The sequence below is a fragment of the Tamandua tetradactyla genome, chromosome 23, assembly GCF_023851605.1.
Source record: "Tamandua tetradactyla isolate mTamTet1 chromosome 23, mTamTet1.pri, whole genome shotgun sequence".
In the NCBI taxonomy this organism is placed as follows: domain Eukaryota; kingdom Metazoa; phylum Chordata; class Mammalia; order Pilosa; family Myrmecophagidae; genus Tamandua; species Tamandua tetradactyla.
Window position 1 is genome coordinate 24,075,607 of NC_135349.1, and position 21,094 is coordinate 24,096,700.

At 41.5% G+C, this 21,094-nt stretch overlaps 1 protein-coding gene and 1 pseudogene across 3 annotated transcripts in view; one reads left to right on the forward strand and one right to left on the reverse strand.

The window, feature by feature from the left end:
- The window catches only part of ITGAL (integrin subunit alpha L), a 60,570-nt gene that overhangs the window by 32,024 nt on the left and 7,452 nt on the right, over window positions 1–21,094 (reverse strand). For 2 of the 3 annotated variants that reach the window (XM_077141237.1, XM_077141236.1), the window contains exons 8-18: window positions 20,524–20,656; window positions 20,223–20,373; window positions 17,135–17,208; window positions 16,905–17,037; window positions 10,704–10,855; window positions 10,216–10,353; window positions 8,927–9,124; window positions 8,641–8,771; window positions 7,315–7,475; window positions 7,058–7,209; window positions 1,066–1,155 (exon numbers count right to left, since the gene is read on the reverse strand). In XM_077141237.1, coding sequence (XP_076997352.1) covers window positions 1,066–1,155; window positions 7,058–7,209; window positions 7,315–7,475; window positions 8,641–8,771; window positions 8,927–9,124; window positions 10,216–10,353; window positions 10,704–10,855; window positions 16,905–17,037; window positions 17,135–17,208; window positions 20,223–20,373; window positions 20,524–20,656 — 1,513 coding nt within the window. The remainder of the gene's footprint in view (window positions 1–1,065; window positions 1,156–7,057; window positions 7,210–7,314; window positions 7,476–8,640; window positions 8,772–8,926; window positions 9,125–10,215; window positions 10,354–10,703; window positions 10,856–16,904; window positions 17,038–17,134; window positions 17,209–20,222; window positions 20,374–20,523; window positions 20,657–21,094) is intronic. The other variant, XM_077141238.1, reaches the window with a different exon arrangement.
- Window positions 13,740–14,865, forward strand: LOC143667254 (MOB-like protein phocein pseudogene; annotated as a pseudogene).

Below are 21,094 nucleotides of genomic sequence, written 5' to 3' on the forward strand. Positions count from 1 at the left end.
TGACTTTCTTAATAGCAGGCTGAGAGCCAGGGTAGGAACCATGCTTTATTTACCTCAATGGACCAGTCCCCAGAACAGGGCCTAGCACAGAGAAGGTGCTCGATCAAATTCCCATTGTGCATCTGGTGGGCAGGGGCTTTATTCCTGGGTAAGCATACCATTATTATCTTCAGACCTCAGGCAGGGCTTATGGAAAGGGGAGTACACTCATCACAGAAGGCAGCAAGGGACTAAGAAGAGGGTAAGAGAAAATACACGAGATAAGAGTGCAGTCCACAGTTTCAATTGAAGAGGATGAAGTCTCCAGGCCTGGAGAGGCCTCACAGTACAGGGCTCATTTTAAAGATGGGGAACAGGCCTAGAGGGAGACAAGGTGCTGAAGCCTGTACTAGGAAACAAACTCGCCAGTGCAGGCCTTCAGGCCTAGGCTCTTTCCACCAGACCCCACTGCCTTCCACCAGAGCCAGAGCACCAGCGACTTTAGAAAAGGAAACCAGGCTTTGACAGACTAAAGTCTGTGTGATCTAATAACAAGTGTAGCTGGATATTTAGACTACCCCACATCCTCCCCTCTTCTTTTATATAATAGCATCCCAGTTTGGCTTTGAGAGAACCACCCACCTCCGAATGAAGACAATTTGGTGAGAAAGCTAATCAGGGTACCCAGCTCTTTCACAGTAAGTAAAGGAGGGCCCTGGCCTAAAGCTAGGCCTTATGACATTCTTTCCTCGGCATTTTCAACTTTAGCAGTGTTAGAAGCCTAAAGATGTCTGAAGCTGATTTGCTGCAGGGACCTGGATTTAATTCACCGAAGAGGCCATTTCCTTCTCTTGAGATTTCTTCAGAGCTACCACCTGGTTCCCCTTCTTCCCAAACCTGGCTTTTTAAAATTCCCTTTGAACTATAAATACAAACTCACATATGTTCATTCCCTAGTTAAGTAAGCCACATTTAGTTTCTGTTGCTTACAATCAAAGAGTCCTATACAATTTGGTCACTTTTTGCTAGATTGAGTTTCCACTCTTCCATACTCCCCATCAACTTCCCAGGCCAATATCTTCTTACCGCCCTCTGGTCTCTTGATGTCCCTTCTTCCTCCCAAAGAGAGAAATTCAGAGAGACATTGATGGGAGAGATGAGGTCTTGAATGCATACCTGTGGGTGATAAGAAGATTACAATGACTATGTCATGAGCTTAATATTTATGACACTTCCAACTAAGTACATATCTTTTCTACATTTATGAATAAGATTCTAGTAGTTGGTTGTCTAAGACCTTACCAGCAGTGAGAATTATAGTAATGGCCACTGCTTACTCCATATCAGGTGTTTTATAACCCAGGCAGGGTTGTTTCTGAGAACAATTGTTGACCCAAATTCCTCGACAGACCTCACTAATTAGCCATAACACTTTTTTGCATTAAGTGCTAATAGAGCCCTGAATCCTTTGTCCAACTGCCCCAGACAGCCATTATCAAAGTTTTCACAAGAAAAGAATATTCTAGAACTAAAATATCCTAGTTTAGAATATTAGTTCCTTGAGAACAGGAATGAGTCCTAAGTCTTCTAGCTTGTCAGTGGTACTCTGTAAGACACACAAATCGTGTTTCATTTAAAGTTTAATCCTAACAGGCATTATTATCCCCATACTAAAAATGAGGAAAATAAGGTCTAAAAGGTGACACAATTTTTCTAAGAACTAAGAAGTGACAGCCAGCTGTGAACCCAGACCTGACGGAATCCCAAGTCTTTCCACCATGTCATGCTGCCTTCTTCTCTGGCAAATTTGTTTAAAATTTCAAAATCTTGAAGGCCCTGATCAAGATGGCGGAGAGGGTTGCTTCAGGGCTCAGTTCCCCTACAGAAGCTTTGAACAACAGCAAAAACTAGCAGAAACACCTCCTAAAGGTTCCAGAATCAGCTAAACGATTGCAGCAACTGGGCAAGCACTGAATGAAGAAAAAAGCTACTTTAAAATGTTAGGATTTTTTTGGTGCCCTTGCTGGCCCCTCCCTAACTCCTTCACTAGTTCAGTGTGGAGCCTGAACCTTATTGCACAGGGAGCAAAGTAACCCTCATGCACATACTGGGAACATGTATGTATGGCCCAATCTGTCTAGCAGTGGTCTGAGGGACTGGCTGCCTCAGTCCTTGACCTGCGTGTAGGAGGCAGCTGACTTCTCTCCTTCAGAACACTGTGGGAGAGCAGTCAAGTCATACTGCCTGGAGCAAGGGCTTGCTGGCTGAAGGACCTGTGCCTGAAACAGACAGTGAAGAAGCTGTTTCCTAGGGAAGAGGGGATATTCACTTTCCCATCAGGTTCAACAAGGGAATTCTTAGGGCCATGTGTGTACATGCCCAAAACAAGACCAATGGCAGAAAGGATCAGGAAGGTCCCTATGCTTTGGCTTGGAGTAATTCACCAAACTCACTGTATGGATAAGCCCTGAAGGACAGCACTCCACAGGTCAATCTGCAAAGACTGGGGAAGATGTTTTCTTTTTTTCCTTCTTTCTTTTGTTAGCTCCTGGAGTTCAAGGAAAGCTCTGTCATAACATTAATTGGATACAAGCTTATGGAACCGATGCCACAGGGTCTGAATTCCAACCATAAACATACTAAAATATAAAAATGTCCAGGTTTCAACAAAAGATTACATACAAAGAAACAAGAAGCTATGGCCCAGGTAAAGGAGAATAAAGCATCAGAAACCATCAGTGAGGAGGACCAGACTGGGACTTTCCAGACACAGATTTTAAATATGGTCCTAAATATGCTCAAAGAGCTAAAGGGAAAAATGCACAAAGCGCTAAAGGAGATCAGTAACATAACAAATGAACACAAAGACAATATCAATAGATGGAAAAGCATTAAAGGGCATCAAACAGAGCTGAAGATCACAGTAACAGAAATCAAAAATCCCCTGAGGTTCCACACCAGATAGGAGCTGGCAGAAGAAAGATTCAGTGAACTTGAAGATAAAAATAGCTGAGATTATCCAGCTTGAGGAACAAAAAGAGGAAAGAATGAAGAAAAGTGAACAGAATCTGAGGAACCCATGGGACACCATCAAGTGTACCAGCAGACACATTGTGGGAGTCCCAGAAGAAGAAAGAGAAAGGCACTGAGCAAATACTCAAGAGAACAAAGGCTGAAAACCTCCCAAATTTAAGAGACGAACGTCCACATCCACAACCAAACAGGGTAAACCCAAACAGACTCACCCCACACCGTGTTATCATCAAATTGGTGAATGCCAAAGACAGAGCATTCTGAAAACCATAAGACAGAAGCCCCGTGTCACATACAAGGGAGCCTACAAGGGAGGTGCTCACTCTGTGCCTCTCTTGTGGCCTGAGACGATGGCAACGCAGCCGCCCAAGTTGGTGCTGTTTGTACGTCAGTCACCCACTGCAAAAGCAGCTTTCGGGAAATTTGTAACTGATCAAAATATTTCAGATAATTGGAGGATAGACAATACTGCAACATTCAATTATGAGATAGGAAACCCTCCTGATTATCGAGGGCAAAACTGCATGAAGAGTCATGATAGTCCTACAGATCATGCTGCCCAGCCGGTTACCAAAGCTTTTGCCACACTTGATTATGGATTGTGTAGGGACGAAATCAATCTAAGAGATGTGAATAGAAAAGGTAATGAAGTTAAAATCTGCAAAGCAAAAATTTAACAACTTGGGAGCTATGATCCACAAAAACAACTTATTATTGAAGATCCCTATTATGGGAATGACTCCAACTTTGAGACTGTGTACCAGTAGTGTTAGGGGCTGCACAGCATTTTTGGAGAAGTCACAGTAAAGCTGCATCCATTCACTGCTGAAGGCCAAAAATGATTAGCATCTTTACCGTGACGTTCTAGGTTTTCCAATCAATCAGTATGCTAAAATTGTGGCCTTCACAGATCAAGGTCACAATTTTTTTTTCCAATTAACCTATCGTTTCTTACCTTAAAAAATAATTGTACTCTGGAATGTATTCTATAACTACTTGCTGAAGTGTGCTTTGAAAATTATTGCTTTTTTCTTTCTTTGCTTTGTATATATGTTATATTTTACAATTAAAAAGTTAAAAAAAATTGTAGATGGAAATCAATATGTTTGCAGAAGAATTAATAAAAATCTTTGATTCAGACACCTTATGGGGTACACGAAATGTTCTTAAACAAATTGGACCTCTTATCTTGTCCCAATTACAAAAATAGTGGAACAAACAAAATAGTAGAATCACAAAATACAATATTTTCTGTGTTTTGTAACAATCATTTCTTTTCAGTGCTTAAACCAGTGATGGTTAGCCTTATAATATGCTTAATTATGACCTTAATAAATAATTAAATAATCACTTTCAGGCTCAAGTCAATATCTGAGCTCACCAAGACTTTTAAATAATCTACCTCTTATATGTATAACTTTTTATCCCAGGGCCTTTTATTGAATTACATACCTCCCAGACAATCTTGATTGGAAATATTTTGATTCATACATACCCAGAGTATATACTTGATGTCAAAACAATAGGAAAGAGAATGATTTGTGGTATAAATCTTAAGTATTATTCTTAATTTTTGTTTATCTAGTTTATTTCATGAGGAAGTCAACTTTTTGCTCCCAAATGGACCATTGTGCCTCTGAAAATTCAATTATATCCAGAAAGGACACTGTATGCCATTTCATCTTATGCTCACTTTGGAAATGTATCTGCTTTATATGCACATATAACCCAAATGTCAAATATTATATATTGGTTTAGATAGGAAAAAATAGTTTAAAAAGTTGGGAAAAGATCATTCTATTATGTTGAAATCCTTAAATAATATGTTGTATTCTTTTATCAGTGTTACATTTACGGGTAATTTCTGTGTACTGTGAGACAACTGTAATTTCAAATTCATTTGGATATATATCAGAAAAAGCTGTTTTCAAAATAAACTGGGGAGTATAAAAATACAATTGAGATATAAAAAAGAAAGAAACAAACAAACAAGGGAGGCAAGTAGGCAGTGGGAAGACATATCTGAAGTGCTGATGGCAAAAACCTGCCAAACGATAATTCTGTACTTGGAAAAACTGTTTTTCAAAAATGAGGGAGGGATCAAGACATTCTCAAATAAGAGCTGAGTGAGTTGATCACCACTAGACTAGCCCTACAAGAAATGCTAAAGGGAGTTCTGCAGGTTGAAAGGAAAGGACACTAGACAACTGATTGAAGCATGAAGAAATAAAGATCTCCAGTAAAGATAATAACCTGGGTAAATAAAAATACCAGTACTATGGCATTTTGGATGTGTAACTCTACTTTTATTTCCTGCAGGATCTAAAAGGCAAATGCATAACATGTAATGATAAATCAAAAGTTCTGGAATCATAATGTATAAATATGTAATTTATTACAACTACATAAAGGTGGGGGGACAGAGGAGTATAAAAACATGGTTTACATATGCTACTGAAGTTGTTAAATGGAATCAAAGCAAATGAGATTGTTACAGATTTAGGATGTTAATTTAAGCTCTGAGGTAATCACTAAGAAATATCAGAGAATATGTAAGCACATAGAGACAGAAACTGGATTACAGGTTACTGGGGGTGGGGGAAAGGGGCAATGGGGGAAAGGTTAATGCAAAATGAGTATAGATTCTGTTTGGGGAGAAAGGAAAGTTCTAGTAATGGATGGTGATAATGGAACTGCATCCTTGTGAATGTGATTAATCTCACTGAACAGTATGCTTAGGAGGGCTTGGGGTAGGATGACATGTTGTATATGTTTCCACAATTTAAAAAAAAGAAAGAAAAACTAAAGAGATAATGACAATTAAATGCAACATATGATACTGGATGGGATCTAAGAATGGAGGAGAAAAGGTTCAAAGGACATTATTGGGATATAAGAAAAAATTGGACTATAGACTGTCAACTTTCTGTCAATGTTAATTTTCCTGAACTTGATAACTGCACTTAAGGTGATCGCATAAGTGAATATCCTTTGTTACAGGAAATGTACACAGATGTAATATGTTCAAGGGATATGATATAAAATATGCTCTCAAATGCTCAGAAAACAAAAAGGCAGATGACAGAATGATATATGGCCAAATATTAAAAGTGGTGGGTTTGGGTATCTGGGGGGTGGGTGGGGGTATGTCGGATTTCTCTGCATGGGGTTTTTATTATTTTCACAATTGTATTACAAGTTTGAAATTATTTCAGAACATAAAGTTTAAAAATACTATGCCACAGAAATACTATGGCAAAACCATGCGGGAGACCCAGGTTTGATTCCTAGCCCATGCATACCACTACCCAACCCCCCAAAAAATAGTAAAGGGGGGGAGGGTGTGTAGGAAGCACTGTGGCACTAAGTGGGAAGGTATGAATGAAATAAGAATGTGAGTTGATAATTGTTGAAACTGAGTGATGGGTACATAAGGGTTCATTAAACTATTTTTCCTACTTTGATATATATTCGAATTTTTTCATAAGAAAAAGTTTAAAGCAAACTTCAAGATCTTATACTTAATCCTCTATTCAGTCTCTTATGAAATATTTAAGAGACCAGAATAATTTGCTATCCATCCTGTTTTAACACAGGACCACCATAAGTAAATTGAATCTAGGTATTTCAGCAATTTAAACTAAGATTTAAAAAAAAAAAAAAAACCTCTTTCCGGGATGGTGTTAATAAATAACTATATGTACCTTGCCAATAATGACATACCAACAGGACTGAAAATTCTGTAGCCATTGAAAATAATTATGCAAGCTAGTTAGCAGCAATTAGTCATGTGGGGATAAAGTAGCATAAAAAAGTGGTAAATACGTAACAAATTTAATCATTTTGAAAGCACATATGTATGCAGATTAAGGACTAGCAGGTATTAACGTTACCCCTGTGGAAGAGAGGAAATGGTAGAACAGGAAAGAGCAGTGACCTGTCCCCCAGCCATACAGAAACAGAGCTGAGCCTGGCACTGGGGCCACCTGTCATTGCAACCAGCTCATCTGTACCCCTTTCTCAGCTGTTGTGCTGGCTCCCTTACCGGGAAGTGAAACCAGAGTTCAGTGCAGGACTCGACTGGGGTGACAGCTGTGTTCCTGCTGAGTCTGTGTCCCCCACCTGGAAACACCCCCCGGCTGCGGGTGCGATGGCCATCCAGCTCCAGAGTGTAGGTGAGATTGGCAACCAGCTTCCCTGGGCAGGGGGAAAGGGTAGGGTTGAATGGTGAGGGATCTTGGGGCCATAAGCCTGGACTTAGGGTGGGGAGTTGCTCTGGGGAAACCGGAGGAGAGTACTGACCTTGGAACTGGGGAAGGAGAGACTTGACCTGGAAACAGACTGTGATGTTAACTCCTTCCTTCTTTCTGTTACTGGTTGAATAGGAGCACTCCACTTCATGCACAGGGATCTCAGCTGGGGAGAACTTCATCAACGTGATGATATCTACCACAGGCCGGGACCTGCAGGGTGGAAAACAACCACCTCCACTGTACAACGAGACCCAGGGCACCATCCACCAGATTCCACAAGCCAGAGAACTCTCCTTCTCGAAAGCAGAATCGTTATCTCTCAGTGATAATTATTATCAATTAGAGTTCCCCAGTGATAATTATTATCAATTAGAGTTCCTCAGTTCATTCTAGCAGTCTTTGGTCAATTTTCTATAAAGAAGAGAGAGCTTTTAAAAAGACAAATCACATCGAGCTATTCCCATGCTTAGAACCCTTCAATGATGCCACATAATATTTAGAATAAAATTCAAACTTCGCACTGTCCACGTCACGCTGCTGCTGCTCCAGTCTTACCTCCCACCATCCTCCTTCTGGGCTCGCTGTGCTGCAGCCACTGGTCCTCTTTCAGGTCCCTGAACATGTCAGGCTTCTGCCTGCCTCATGACCTTGGCCTACCCTGGACTTCCTACAGAGAAAGCTTTTGTCCCGGTTTTCTGCAAGCTTGGCTCTTTCTCATCACTCACTTATCACTTCTTTGGAGACTTTTCTTGGCCATCTAACCTATATTAAGTCTTCCGTGCTATTCTCTTTCACTACACTCTGTTCCTTTCTTTCATAGCACTTATCATGAATGCAATACCTATTGAGTTGTTGAATTTTTATTATATGTTACCCCACACATACCCTCTGTCCCTGATGCCTGGTTCAGTGTTTAAAATATAGCAGTAGGAGCTCAATAAACATTGATTCACTATATGATATTACATGGTACTCCCAAGAACTCTAAGGCAGAAAATGCCACCACCATTTCAAAGATGAGGAAATTCAGATCCTGAGAATTTAAGTAACTGGAAAAGAGACCACCTAAGAAGTCAGTGACAGAGCTTCGAATGAACTCAGGTCACCAGGCACTAGAGCCATGCTTTATTCATAACACAGGGCTGTCTCTCCAGGAGATTTTAGTGGCAGAAAGGGCTGGATTCAAATCCCAATTCTGCCACTGAATAGCAGCTGTGCAACCTGGAGTAAGACAGAAGCCTCTGGAACCAATCTTACAGGATTGGGGTGAAGACAAAACAAGCTACTGTCTATAAGACAGTCAGTACATTGCCCAGTGCAGAGTAACTGCTTAAAGTATGGGAACAGAAAATTACTATCATTGGTCCCACCTTACCTCAGCACAATCACCTGACCTTCAGCCCCCACAGCCACGTCTGTCAGGCCGTCTCCTCCAAGGTCCTTCACGCCGTGAATGGAGCGTCCAAACCACTGGATTCCTAAGAACACCTGGGTCCCCTCTATTCGCTGAGACCAAAAGAGAAATTGATGCTAAGCTGGGGAGAGGACACACTGGAGGGAGGAAAGAGTCAGGCTGGGGAGTGGGATCTGGGCTGGGGGGGGGGGGTGGGCTTCAAGGTGGCTGGGAAGGGGTTTCTGATTGGCAGGCAAAGGTGCCTCACCTGGCTTGGCCGGGGGCTGAGCCCAGCATGTCTCCCGTTGAAGATGTACACAGCCCCCCGGTCCTCCAGTGGGGCCCCCACAGCCACATCCATCAGCCTATCCCCATTGAGGTCTGAGAGGGCAGTGATGGCAGCTCCAAACCGTCCAAGGGGGTAGCCAGAATCCCCCTGCAGTTCTGAGACCACTTCAAACCCAAGCTGGGAGGGAGCAAGAAGACAAGTCACTACTCAATCACTCAGTCCCTCACCGACCAGGTGCAGAGTCGTCAGACCAACCTGGATTCAAGTTCCAGTTCCACCTCTTGCTATCTGTGGGAGCTTGTAAATCTGGAAAGTTACCTAATCTGGCTAAATCTGGGGTTCCTAATGGAAAACAAAGCCCTGAGTATCTCAAGAGGGGACTGTGAGGATCAAATGACATCACGCATGTAAACAGTTTGATACTAAACCTCATACACAGCTGTGTTGGTTTGAAAGGATATATTTACCCTACCTAGAAAAGCCATGTTTTAATCCTAATCCCATTTTATAAAGACAGCCATTTCTTCTAATTCCTACTTAGTATTGTATGTTGGAAATTTTAATTAGGTTATCTCCATGGAGATGTGACTCACTCAAGAGTGAGTGTTAAACTGGATTGGGTGGAGTCACGTCTCCACCTATTCCAGGTGGGCCTTGATTACTTTACTGGAATCCTATAAAAGAGGAAACATTTTGGAGAAAGCAGGAGATTCTGAGACAGCAGAGAATGACATAGCTACGAGAAGCATAGAGTCCACCAGCCAGCAACCTTTGGAGATGGAGAAGGAAAATGCCTGCCGGGGAGCTTCATGAAACAGCAAGCCAGGAGAAAAAGCTGACGGATGACGCTGTGTTCGCCACATGCCTTTCCAGATGAGAGAGAAACCCTGACCATGCTCGCCTTGTGCCTTCCAGATGAGAGAGAAACCCTGAACTTCATCGGCCTTCTTGAACCAAGGTATCTTTCCCTGGAGGCCTTAGATTGGACATTTCCATAGACTTGTTTTAACTGGGACATTTTCTTGGACTTAGAACTGTAAACTAGCAACTTACTAAATTTCCCATTTTAAAAGCTGTTCCATTTCTGGTATATTGCATTCTGGCAGCTAGCAAACTAGAACATCGGCCCACCCTCAATCATTTACCTACAGTTCTGAATGTTTGTTTAACACATGATCAGACATGGAAAGCCTTTTAGAAAAACTGGGACCCGAATAGGCCTGTGAACCTCTGCTTTTCCCCACCCCCTCAGCTGTCTGGGTCCCCACCTGTTTTCTGTGATAGACAAACACACGGCCTCCTCTCTGCTCTCCATAGAACAGGGGGGCTCCAATCAGCAACAGCTCTGTCTCCCCATCTTGGTCCACGTCAATACCACACAGTTCCCCACCAAAATAGGAGCCAATCTGTAAGAAGAGAAAGACATTTGGGGAAGGGCTGATGAACTCAGAGGGTGGTGGGATACTTCCTCCCCTAAGCTGCACCAAATCCATCTTCTCTCAATCCCTCAAATGCAGGCTCAAATCCCCTTGAGCCTGTAGAACAGAATGAGTTTGACTCTTTAAGGTTCCATTTTTTAAATAGTAAAATGGAGATAATAAAGCCTACCCCCAACAGCTTTCATAAGAATAAACGTAAGCATGTTTGTAAGGCACTCGCTCCGCAGAAGGTCTGTACACAGTGAACAGACAAGTGTTCACAGGTCACCAAGGAGCACAACACGTGTCACTCTGTAGGTGCCCTGGGCTGTGCTCACCTGGACGCCGTCTATCTTCTGGACCTGACTCCAGGTTCCTCTGCCCTTTGGCTCTTGGAACAGCAGAACCTGCCCCACATGCTGGTACCGAGGGGCTCCAGCAGCCAGCAGCGACGTGCGCCCCCGGGAGGGCAGCCAAGTCAGTGTGTAACCTGAGGAGACACAGAGTGACGGGCCTGGAACTAGAACAACTGGAAGAAGGTAACGCTCAGAGGGAAAGAGGCAGAAGCATTGGGAAATTGGGCTAGTGCCAAAGATGCCCTGAAACAGCAAGGAGCCCTCCTCCTGAGGACAGCAGCCATGAGCTGTGAGCAGATCAGATCCTGCTCTCCTGGCCCCATGCTGCACTTCTCAAATCATGAACTACGTACCCCAGAGAGAACCACGGTACCTCTTCCCGAGGCTGTTTACTGAGGATTGGTGAGGGAGGTGACCTTCTTCTTTTTTTACAGTAATTAACTAAATAAAATTAAAATTAAAATATTTTATATATTTAAATATATAAGAACATAAAGTTTGTATAAATATTAAAAATAAACCAGGAGACTGAAAAAGTATCACATATAAGATATCACTTCAGGCCGTCTTCATACTTCACATCTCCTGTGCTGAGTTGTCTCTCCTGTTCCTAGGGGTAGATCAAGGAACTGTTTGAGACAACCCTCTGCAGGCAACTGTTCCAGGGACTGGGCTAGAGCCAGGAACCACCCAACAGAAACAACAGAAATGTTCTGATTTAGAAGATGATTAACAAACCCAACCTATCTTCCCTGCTTAGAGCAGCTGAAAGTGAGTAAGAAAAAGAGATGTCTCGGATTCTCTAGTACATGAGAGGGAGGAGAAGAGACTTGAAGCACTTTTTTGTTCATTCATGTGTATTCCTGAAGCACAACGGGTAAGAATTTGACCTCTGAAATCAGACAACTAAGGTTTAAATCTTAGTTCTATTGTTTCCTACTTGGGTACTCTTGAGTAAATTACTTCATGCCTCTGAGCTTCAGTATTATCATCTAAAAAAATGCAAATGGTATTAACCTTACAGGGTAGTTTTGAGGGTGAACTAAGACCATGGATATAACATGCTCATCACTCCACCTGACACAGAAGGTTGCTACACTAGAGATTAAAATGTTTTCCCCTTCCTTAGTGACTGTGCTGGTTTGAAAGGATTATGCACCCTAGGAAAGCCATGTTTTAATCCTGATCCAATCAAACTGTTTCTTTTAATCCCTATTCATCAATGTAGGCTGGAATCTTTTGATTGGATTACAACAGATGTGACTCGCCCATCTGTGGGTATTAACTTAGATTAGAGGGAGATATGACTCCACCCATTCCAGGTGGGTCTTGATTACTTTACTGGAATCCTTTAAAAGAGGAAGCATTTTGGAAAGAATGATGAGAACAATGAAACAGCCACAAGAGAGCATGAGATCCATGAGAGATGAGAGAGTCCAGGCAGCCCGAGACCTTTGGAGATGAATGCCCCTGGGGGAGTTTCATGCAACAAGAAGCCTGGAGAGAAAACCCAAAGATGCCACCATGTTCATCATGTGCCTTTCCAGCTGAGAGAAGAACCCTGAATATCATCAGCCTTCTTGAACCAAGGCATCTTTCCCTGGATGCCTTAGATTGGACATTTCTATACCCTTGCTCTAACTGGGACATTTTCACAGTCTTAGAACTGTACACTTGCAATTTACTAAATTCCCGTTTTTAAAAGCTGTTCCGTTTCTGGAATATTATATTCCGGCATCTAGCAAACTTGAACAGTGAGTAAAGCTGCCATCTATTTTTTCTTTCATAGTGTTCTAGTTTGTTTCCTCTTTTATAGGACTCTAGAAACGTATCAAGACCCACCCAAATGGGCAGAGACATGTTGTCACCTAATCCAGTTTAACAACCACTCTTGATTAAATCACATCTCCAGGGATCTGATTACAGTTTCAAACATACAGTCTTGAATAGGGATTATTTTACCTTTATGAAATGGGATTCAGATTAAAACATGGCTTTTCTAGGGTACATACATCCTTTCAAACCAGCACATATAGTATACTCAAAACCACAAAATCACCCTGAAGGCAGGGTAGTGAAGTGGTCAATAGCACAGACTCTGGGATTGGACTGTTTGGGCCCACCCACTAGTTCTGTGGCTCTGGGCAATTTACACTCTCCTTGGCTCAGTTTCTTCATCTATACAACAGAGAAAATAAAAATACCTCCTCACACGGTTGCTGTGAGCATAAAATAAGATATGTTAACATATGTAAAGCACTTGGAATAGTGCCTGGCATATGCTAGTTCAGTAAATCACCAATGGCAGCCTCCCTCAGGGCAGACACAAGACAAGTAGCACCAGTGTTCCCAAGGAAAGAATGAAATCAATTCTCTGTGTTATGAGAGTTTATCAAAGGAGTAACCCAGCCCCTATAGAGCAGTCCTGGTCAGGGTAGAGGGAGGGTGATGCTAGATCTTGCAGCAGTTCCAGGCAAGTGCTCTTGGAGCCAGTCTTTACCTTGGGATGGGCTGACTACATGGATGTGTACAAAAAAAGCTGTGACCTCAGAGCACAAGGATGAGGCTCCTCTGTAGCCAGAGCCCAGTATCACCTTGGGTGGACAAACAGCCATAGGACCATGCAGGATAAAGCTTCAACAGCGACACCACGAGGCAGAGAGAAGCAATGGCACACGTGGATCCCCCAAAGGCATAATCATTTCCTCTATACTTGGCATGAAAGGAACTAAAACTGAATGCTGAGGCGGAACAGGTCCGGCACTGTTCTAGTTAGCTAGCTGCTGGAATACAATATACCAGAAACAGAATGGCTTTTAACAAGGGGAATTTAATAAGTTGCTAGTTTACAGTTCTAAGGCTGAGAAAATGTCCCAATTAAAACAAGTTTATAGACATGTCCAATTTAAGGCATCCGGGGAAAGATACCTTGGTTCAAGAAGGCCAACGACGTTCAATGTTTCTCTCAGCTGGAAGGGCCCATGGCGAACATGGCGGCATCTGCTGGCTTTCTCGTGGCTCTACCAAAAAGGACTCTCTCCAAAATGTTTCCTCTTTTAAAGGATTCCAGCAAACAACTCTACCTTCAGTAGGTGGAGACACACCTCCATGGAAATCATCTAATCAAAAGTTACCACCCACAACTGGGTGGGTCACATCTTCATGGAAACAATCAAAGTGCTCCCACCCAGCAATACTGAATGAAGATCAAAGGGCATGGCTTTTCTGGGGTCCACCACAGATTCAGACCAGCACAGGCACCAAGGTGCAGATTTCTATAATTGGCCTGATGACTCTTTTGATGAAATGGATAGTACACTAGGTGCTCATCAGTATATTCAACAGACCGTAAAGGCAGATTGCTCCAATAATGACAAAATTCTTGGACCACCTGAAGGCCAAGATGAAGGCATATGGAAGTATGAACATTTAAGGTAGTTCTGCCTTGAGCTAAAGAGACTTGCTACCAAACATCAGAGTGGAGTGAGTGCCATCAGATGATAGCAACTGAACAATGGATTTTATTTTGTGCAGTTCATAAAACTCCAAAAGAATGCCCTGCCATACTCTACATTGGGCGCATGCCTGATGATGCTGCATGTCTTCTGAATAGCAATAAATACTTTCCCAGCAGAGTTAGCATAAAGGAATCATCTGTTAGCAAACACTAGGATCAGTATGCCATAAAATTTAGAGAATATTTTCACATGCTTATTTTCATCACTGGCAGATATCTGATGAAAAAAATGAAACATTTTTGTGTCATTGGTTTAGTAAATTGGTAATGAAATATAATTTGATGACCAAAGATAATCTTATTGTACCAATTTTAGAAGAGGAAGTACAGAATTCAGTTTCTAGAGAAAGCGAAGCATGAAGGGAATCACAGAAAAATGTACTGAACTTATAATTAACATTGATTACGTATTGTATATATATATACCATTTTAGACACATCAATTATGTATCCATATTACAGATTTTTTTGTTTAGTACAGGTTTCTGTATGCTGTGTGTAGGCTTTTATAATGGGAAATGCTTTTTAAGTTATTCATTCACTAATGTAGCACTCATGGCTCTCAAATAAGATTAGTAGTATCTATTCATAATGCCTGTTAATAAAAGAATTTACAGTTTGGTAAAATTGCTGCTAAACAATCATTGGATCACAATCCTCATCAAATAAATCCATTATAAAAAGATGAGCGAGGCTGAGGTTTCGCCCAAGCCATTTACTAAAGAAATGATAAAGTTTTCCTTTGGTTTTTATCTTTGAGTTTAGATACTCAAGAACATTCTGTAGAATGCAGTTCAGTCTTAATTGCTAACTTTTCAGAAGTGGGATAAAAGTATTCTTAAATTCTGTTTATAGCTTTTGATATGCATATAATTATAATATACACAAATATAAATGCAAATGAAATATTAGCATATTTTAAATGATTTTACTATGCTAGATAAAAATATTCTTGGCCAGCATATCTGGAAAGGATTTACCTTTTGCAAAAATGGATATCACATGCGAAATGAGAATAACCAGAAGACATACAAGTGATGTTCTCACTGGAAATCCCCCACCTGTCCCTTCTGAATTCCCTTGACCCCCTCCTCAAATTGCATGAGCTGAGAAGCTTTTCACCAAGCTGTGATTTAGTGTTGGCTTATACCTATTTATATTGTATTCACTGCTTACAAATTACACCTCATATTAGCAATTCCATTACACTACAAGAAAAATGTATTGGCATAGGCTCTTACTTTTGTTTTGCAAAATTGTTCCAACTACTTGGAAAACTGTCTTTAAATAGTTTGACTCTTCCTACTGGCAACTTTAATCTTTTCATAACCATTGAGACAGCATTTTGGTGGAGTTGAAAGAATACTGCAATATTTATTTTGTACCCTCTCCCCACAAATTTTATATTTAAATTATATGCACAGGGCAGGCCACGGTGGCTCAGCAGGCAGAGTTCTCACCTGCCATGCTGGAGACCCAGGTTCAATTTCCAGTGCCTGCCCATGCAAAAAAAAAAAAAAAAAGCAAATATTAAATTGTATATATATGTGGGATTATTTGCAATGTAACTATTGCTAACGAATGGTCACTTTTTTTTTAATTCTGTTACAATTCACTATCTTAAGAAGGATTCAACTGCAGATTTAACAATCTAATAATCTGTTGGATGCAGTTTTTAAAAAGGCACTGGAGGTTTTACTGCCAAACTGTCCGCAGTGAGGTACTAGGAGAAGGTAAAAAAAAATTGTACATATCGTCAAGAAAATATTTAAATCCATTGCTTGAATTGACTTAAGAAACATGGGGAACTTCTTTTTTCACTTTTTATTTCATTTTTCTTTGATAAAAGGCTTATTTTGAAATGAAGTTGAAAATGTGTTCATCTTACTTGAATGTAAGGAAATAATTTACACAATATGAGACAGGTATGTATAGCAAATGTGCGGGAAATAGTAGCATACTATTGTGTGTATGATTTATGCCTTTCCAAGTCTGCCAGCCTATGTGACTTTGAACAGTGCTATCCCAGCAGCCATTCATTATTGTGCCCCAGCCCACAAATATCTTTTAGGAAGTTTTGTGCTCACAGTGAAAAGAATGTGGACTTTGAAATTATGAATTTATATTAATATCCCTATAACCAACGGGAATAGTAATTTTTAATGAACTTGCTAAGTACTGAGAGACTAAACTACTAAACTAATAAATTATACAGTGATGTAGCTGTTTGCTCTAGAAAGCATCTCACAATGAATTTCTGTGCTTGACTATTTTCTTGGTGAACATCCGAACTAAGGAAGTGCCTGGGATTGGTGATCTAGCTAAGTATTTTGAAACATTGGTTTGGAATTTACGGGGAAATAAAATATGATTTTTTTTTGACTTACTCCATCTTCAAGAAAAAAACCCAAAAACTTCTAAAAGTGGAGTTCTCGGACAATTCAAGAGGGACATCTCAAGAAATAGCTACTGAGTCTCCTGCCAATAAGGTGGGTAAGGGGTTATTTAGAGAAAAATTCAAAATGTTATAACCATATTTAAACTCTGAGTTTCTCCATGCTGGTTGCGCAATTGTTTTCAATATTACTTTGAAAGCCGGTCTCAGTGACACTCCGCCCCTGCAAAAAACAAAACAAAAGAACACAGCAGAAAAGAGAAGTACTCACCCAAGTAGCCTGCCCTCGCTTCCTGTGTCAGAGGTTCATTCCCAACAAATGCATCGCCCTGCAGGTCTGCTGTCAGGTCTAGAAACCCCCCAGCCCAGTCCTTGGCTCCAACTGCCCCCACAACTCCATGGTCCTGCCCAGAGAAGAAGAGAAGAGGGGATCAGCTGCCTTCCCCCATGTGCTCCTTAGCTGCTGGTCTCCAACCCCACTGCCTCAGTCCAACCACTTACCCCACTGAGAGCAGCGCTGATGCCACTGGAGGACAGCTCCATGTTGAAGGATGTAAGGTCCTGTTTGTTGGTGCCTGCGGGGCAAAGTAGAGGAAACCAAGGGCCGAGACCCAAGGAGCCGTAAAAACAGTGAGATCCATGAGGGGACAGAGAAAGAAGCACAGTGTTTATTTTTGGAAAGAGAATGAGCTTTAGAGTCAGATAGACCTAGAGGTGGCTTTACTTTGAGTCTATTTTCTCACGTGAAACTCCAAGAGCCCCAGATTTGAAAATCTTATTACTCCAAATTGACATGTCTAAAATGATGCTCTCAATTTCTCCTTCTCCTTAGGCTTCCCCACTTCAATGAAGACACTGCCACCTACCTAAGGAGCCATGTTAAAAATCAACCTTGATTTCTCCCTTTCTCTCTGTTCTATCTCCAACCCATCATCAAATCATGCTGGTTCTACCTCTAAAATATATCTGTTCTCTTCTCTGAATAATTTGTACTGATATCATACTGATTCAATCATCCTCATATCTTGCATGACAAATGCAACAGCTTACCAATATGGCCTTTTTTACTCTGTTCTTTCCCTTTCTATGCTTTTCTCCACAGATCAAGCCAGAGCAATCTTTTTAAAAAACGTATATCAGCAGTGAAATACCATTTCACACCCCTAGTATGGGTATTATTTAGAAACCTCAAAATAATAGTATTGGTGAGGACTGAGAAATTGGAACTCTCGTGGGAGAAGCTGGTGGGAATGTAAAATGGTGCAGCTGCTGTGAAAAAATAATTTGGTGGTTCCTCAAAATGTTAAACATGGAGTTACCATATGGGCCAGCAATTCCGCTTCTAAATATATTCCCAAAACACTTAAAAGCAGGGACTCAAACAGATACGTGTACAACGATGTTCACAGCAGCATTAGTCACAACAGCCGAAAGTGGAAACAACCCCAGCACCCATAGACAGATGAATAGACAAACAAAATATGGCATATACATACAACAGAATATTATTTAGCCTAAAAAGGAAGAAAGTATTGCTATACACTACAATATGGATGAACCTGGAAAACATTATGCTAAATGAAATAAGCCAGACACAAAAGGGCAAATATTGTATGATTCCACTTATAGGAAATATCTAGACTAGACAAATTTATAGAGACAAAATGTAGATTAGAGGTTACCAGGGGCTAGGGGGAGGCAAAAAGGGGGAAGGTTACTGCTTAATGGATGCAGACTTTCTGTTTTGGGTGATTAAAAAGTTTTGATAATGAATGATGGTATTGGCAGTACATGTTGTAAATGCAATGCCACTAACTTGTACACTAAAAAATGGTTAAAAAGGAAAATTATGTACAACAGATAAAAAACTTTGTCAAATAAAAAATTGCAAAGATGTACATTAGACCACATCTCCCTTTCTTAAAAGCTCTTCGTTACTTCCCACTGCTGCTTAGTCTTAAACCCAAACCCTTATGAGGCCTGGAAGTCTCCTGCCTACCTCTTCAACCTTCTCTCTCACTCACCATACTTCTTCTATTCCTCCAACATACCAAGCCTTTTCCTACCTCCTGTTCTCTGCACTCATTCTTCTCTCTCTGTACGGAAGGCTCTCTGCCCACATTTCTCAAATGGCTGTTTGATTCTCATCTCTCATGTCTCAGCTCAATAGAAATCACAGAAAGACCTCCCTTGAAAAACCTATATAAACTGACCACCCCAATTCAATCTATCTTGTCACGTTATTCATTTTCTTTATAGCATTTATCAACAACCTTTACCCTGTTTACTCATCTGTCTTTCTCCGTTCAACTTGAATAAGAACTCTACTTTGGCAAGATCCCCGTGTGTCTCAGTCACAGCACCTGCTACCTGGTCATTGCCAGCATGAATCAATAAACTGAAACTAATACCACCAGCCTTCCAACGATCCTGAACAGACTGAGTTAAATAACATAGTTACAGTGCCTGTTACATGCAAGTTTTCAAGAAACAGAGCAAATATGATGACTCATTGTTTTACTGAATAAATATTCAGAGTAACTAAATATTTGGTGCCAGGGATGCAATGGTGAAAAAGGAGATACAAGGCTTGCCATGACAGACCTTACATTTTCACGCGGGAGACAAAGCCTAGAGAGACAATTAGAATACAGCATAACAGAAGCTATGAGAGGGAACACACGACTGTTACAGGGGCACACAGGAAGTACATGACCCAGACTGGGGCCACTAGCAAGACCTTATCAAAAGTAGTAACATCCAAACTAAGATCTGAAGGATGAGTAAGAGCTGGTGAGGTCAAGATAAAGGATAAGGGCTAGAAATAACAAGAGCTACCTTTTAGAGTTAGCCTAGAACGCTGTGAGGTTGGTATTATTCCCATTGAACAGGAAGGACAAGTAAGGCTCAGAGGGAGAAAGTGATCTGGTTAAGGTCACACAGCAAATCAGAGATAAGAGTAGATTCCAGAGGTAGAGATGTCTCATTCCACTATATATACCACATTGCTTCTTCAACAGAATTGAACACCAAGGCTGTGCCCCAGAAAATGGGACTTTCCTGAGGTAATTATATACTTTTTAGCAGACTAGGGAGTCTTCCTGGGGAAATACCCTCTCACAGCCAGTCTTCCAGCTGGTGACTAGAATAAAATCCTTCTCTTAGTCAGGGCCAAGAAGACCTGTGAGCTGTTTGCACTGCCCCTGCCCACTTGCACATTTTAAGTAATCTGGGGCTTAGGGTGAGTGAAAACAGAGTTTAGTGAGGGGAAGAAGAAATTTTAATCACGCTGCAGGACTCAGATGACACCAGTATGATATGTCAGCTTGGGGCCCTATCCTGTATCAAACTGAGCTCCAAAAGGAAGATGGGATCTCAGAGGGAAATATCAAAGACCAGACCACTTTTATCATTCTCTCCTAAATTCCTACTAGAGGTGTTTTTCTCAAAAGAGCTCTTACCACAGTGTCAGATACTTGGTATGTGCTCATTGTTATTCAGTTTCTGAATAACGTTTCTAATCCAATGACCCAGATGAGTCTTTATTAAACTCTGGAATGAACTCTCCCTCCCAAGGTCTGCCACTCACCCTCAATGACATAGATCTTCTTTTGCAGCTCAGTGAATAGATCTTTAAGCTTCTCAAATGTGTCCAGAATCTTTACAAACTCCTCCGCAGGTTTTGAGGCAAATAGGTGGAGTTTCTCCTGACTTTCTTTGGTCTTAAAATGTTTTCCAATCTGTGAGGGAGTGAAGAGCTGGCATCCCCAAAACCTCAGACCAGTTTTCTACTATTTTCCACAAGACTCTGGGCCCCAGGAAGAAAGGGGAATGGGACCAGAAACAGGAGAGAGAGAGATGAGATACAAGAAGGGGCCAGGGACCCATACCCCGATGATGTAGCGGATGATATCTTTGGCCGAGTTGATGTTGCCACTGTCGGTGGCTTCCCCGTCTGTGATGATGATGAGCACTTTGGTGGCATCTGGTCGGGCCCCCAGCTTTTGCTGGAACACCTCTGTCCTGCGTCCAGGAAGGAGGGAAGTGAGAAATCCCTCCCTAACACCTCCCCCACCTCCTACCCCATTAAGAGGTTATCCTGCTGACTCGGCAGAAGCCCTTCTCCCATTTCCCACACAGCTGTTCAAAGCTTCACTGTTCTCTGAACCTCCTTCCTTGCCCTGCTGCCACACCACTCCTTCTAAGCCTCTTGTCTTCAAACTGCATTCTGGCAGTCTAAAGGCTGTCTCAGGGGACCAGGGACTGTGAGGGGGGGACCAGGTTTTGTGAGGGGTGACTCTGGGTTTCCTACTGACCACTTCAACCACACAGCAATTATCCTTTAATTAGTTAGATAAACCGACAATCTAGGAATGGAAGAAAAGGATTCCATGGCCAGAGAAAACTGAAAAGTCACTCTTCCAGAACAAGCTTTTAGAGCAGCTCCCTGGCCTTCCCTAC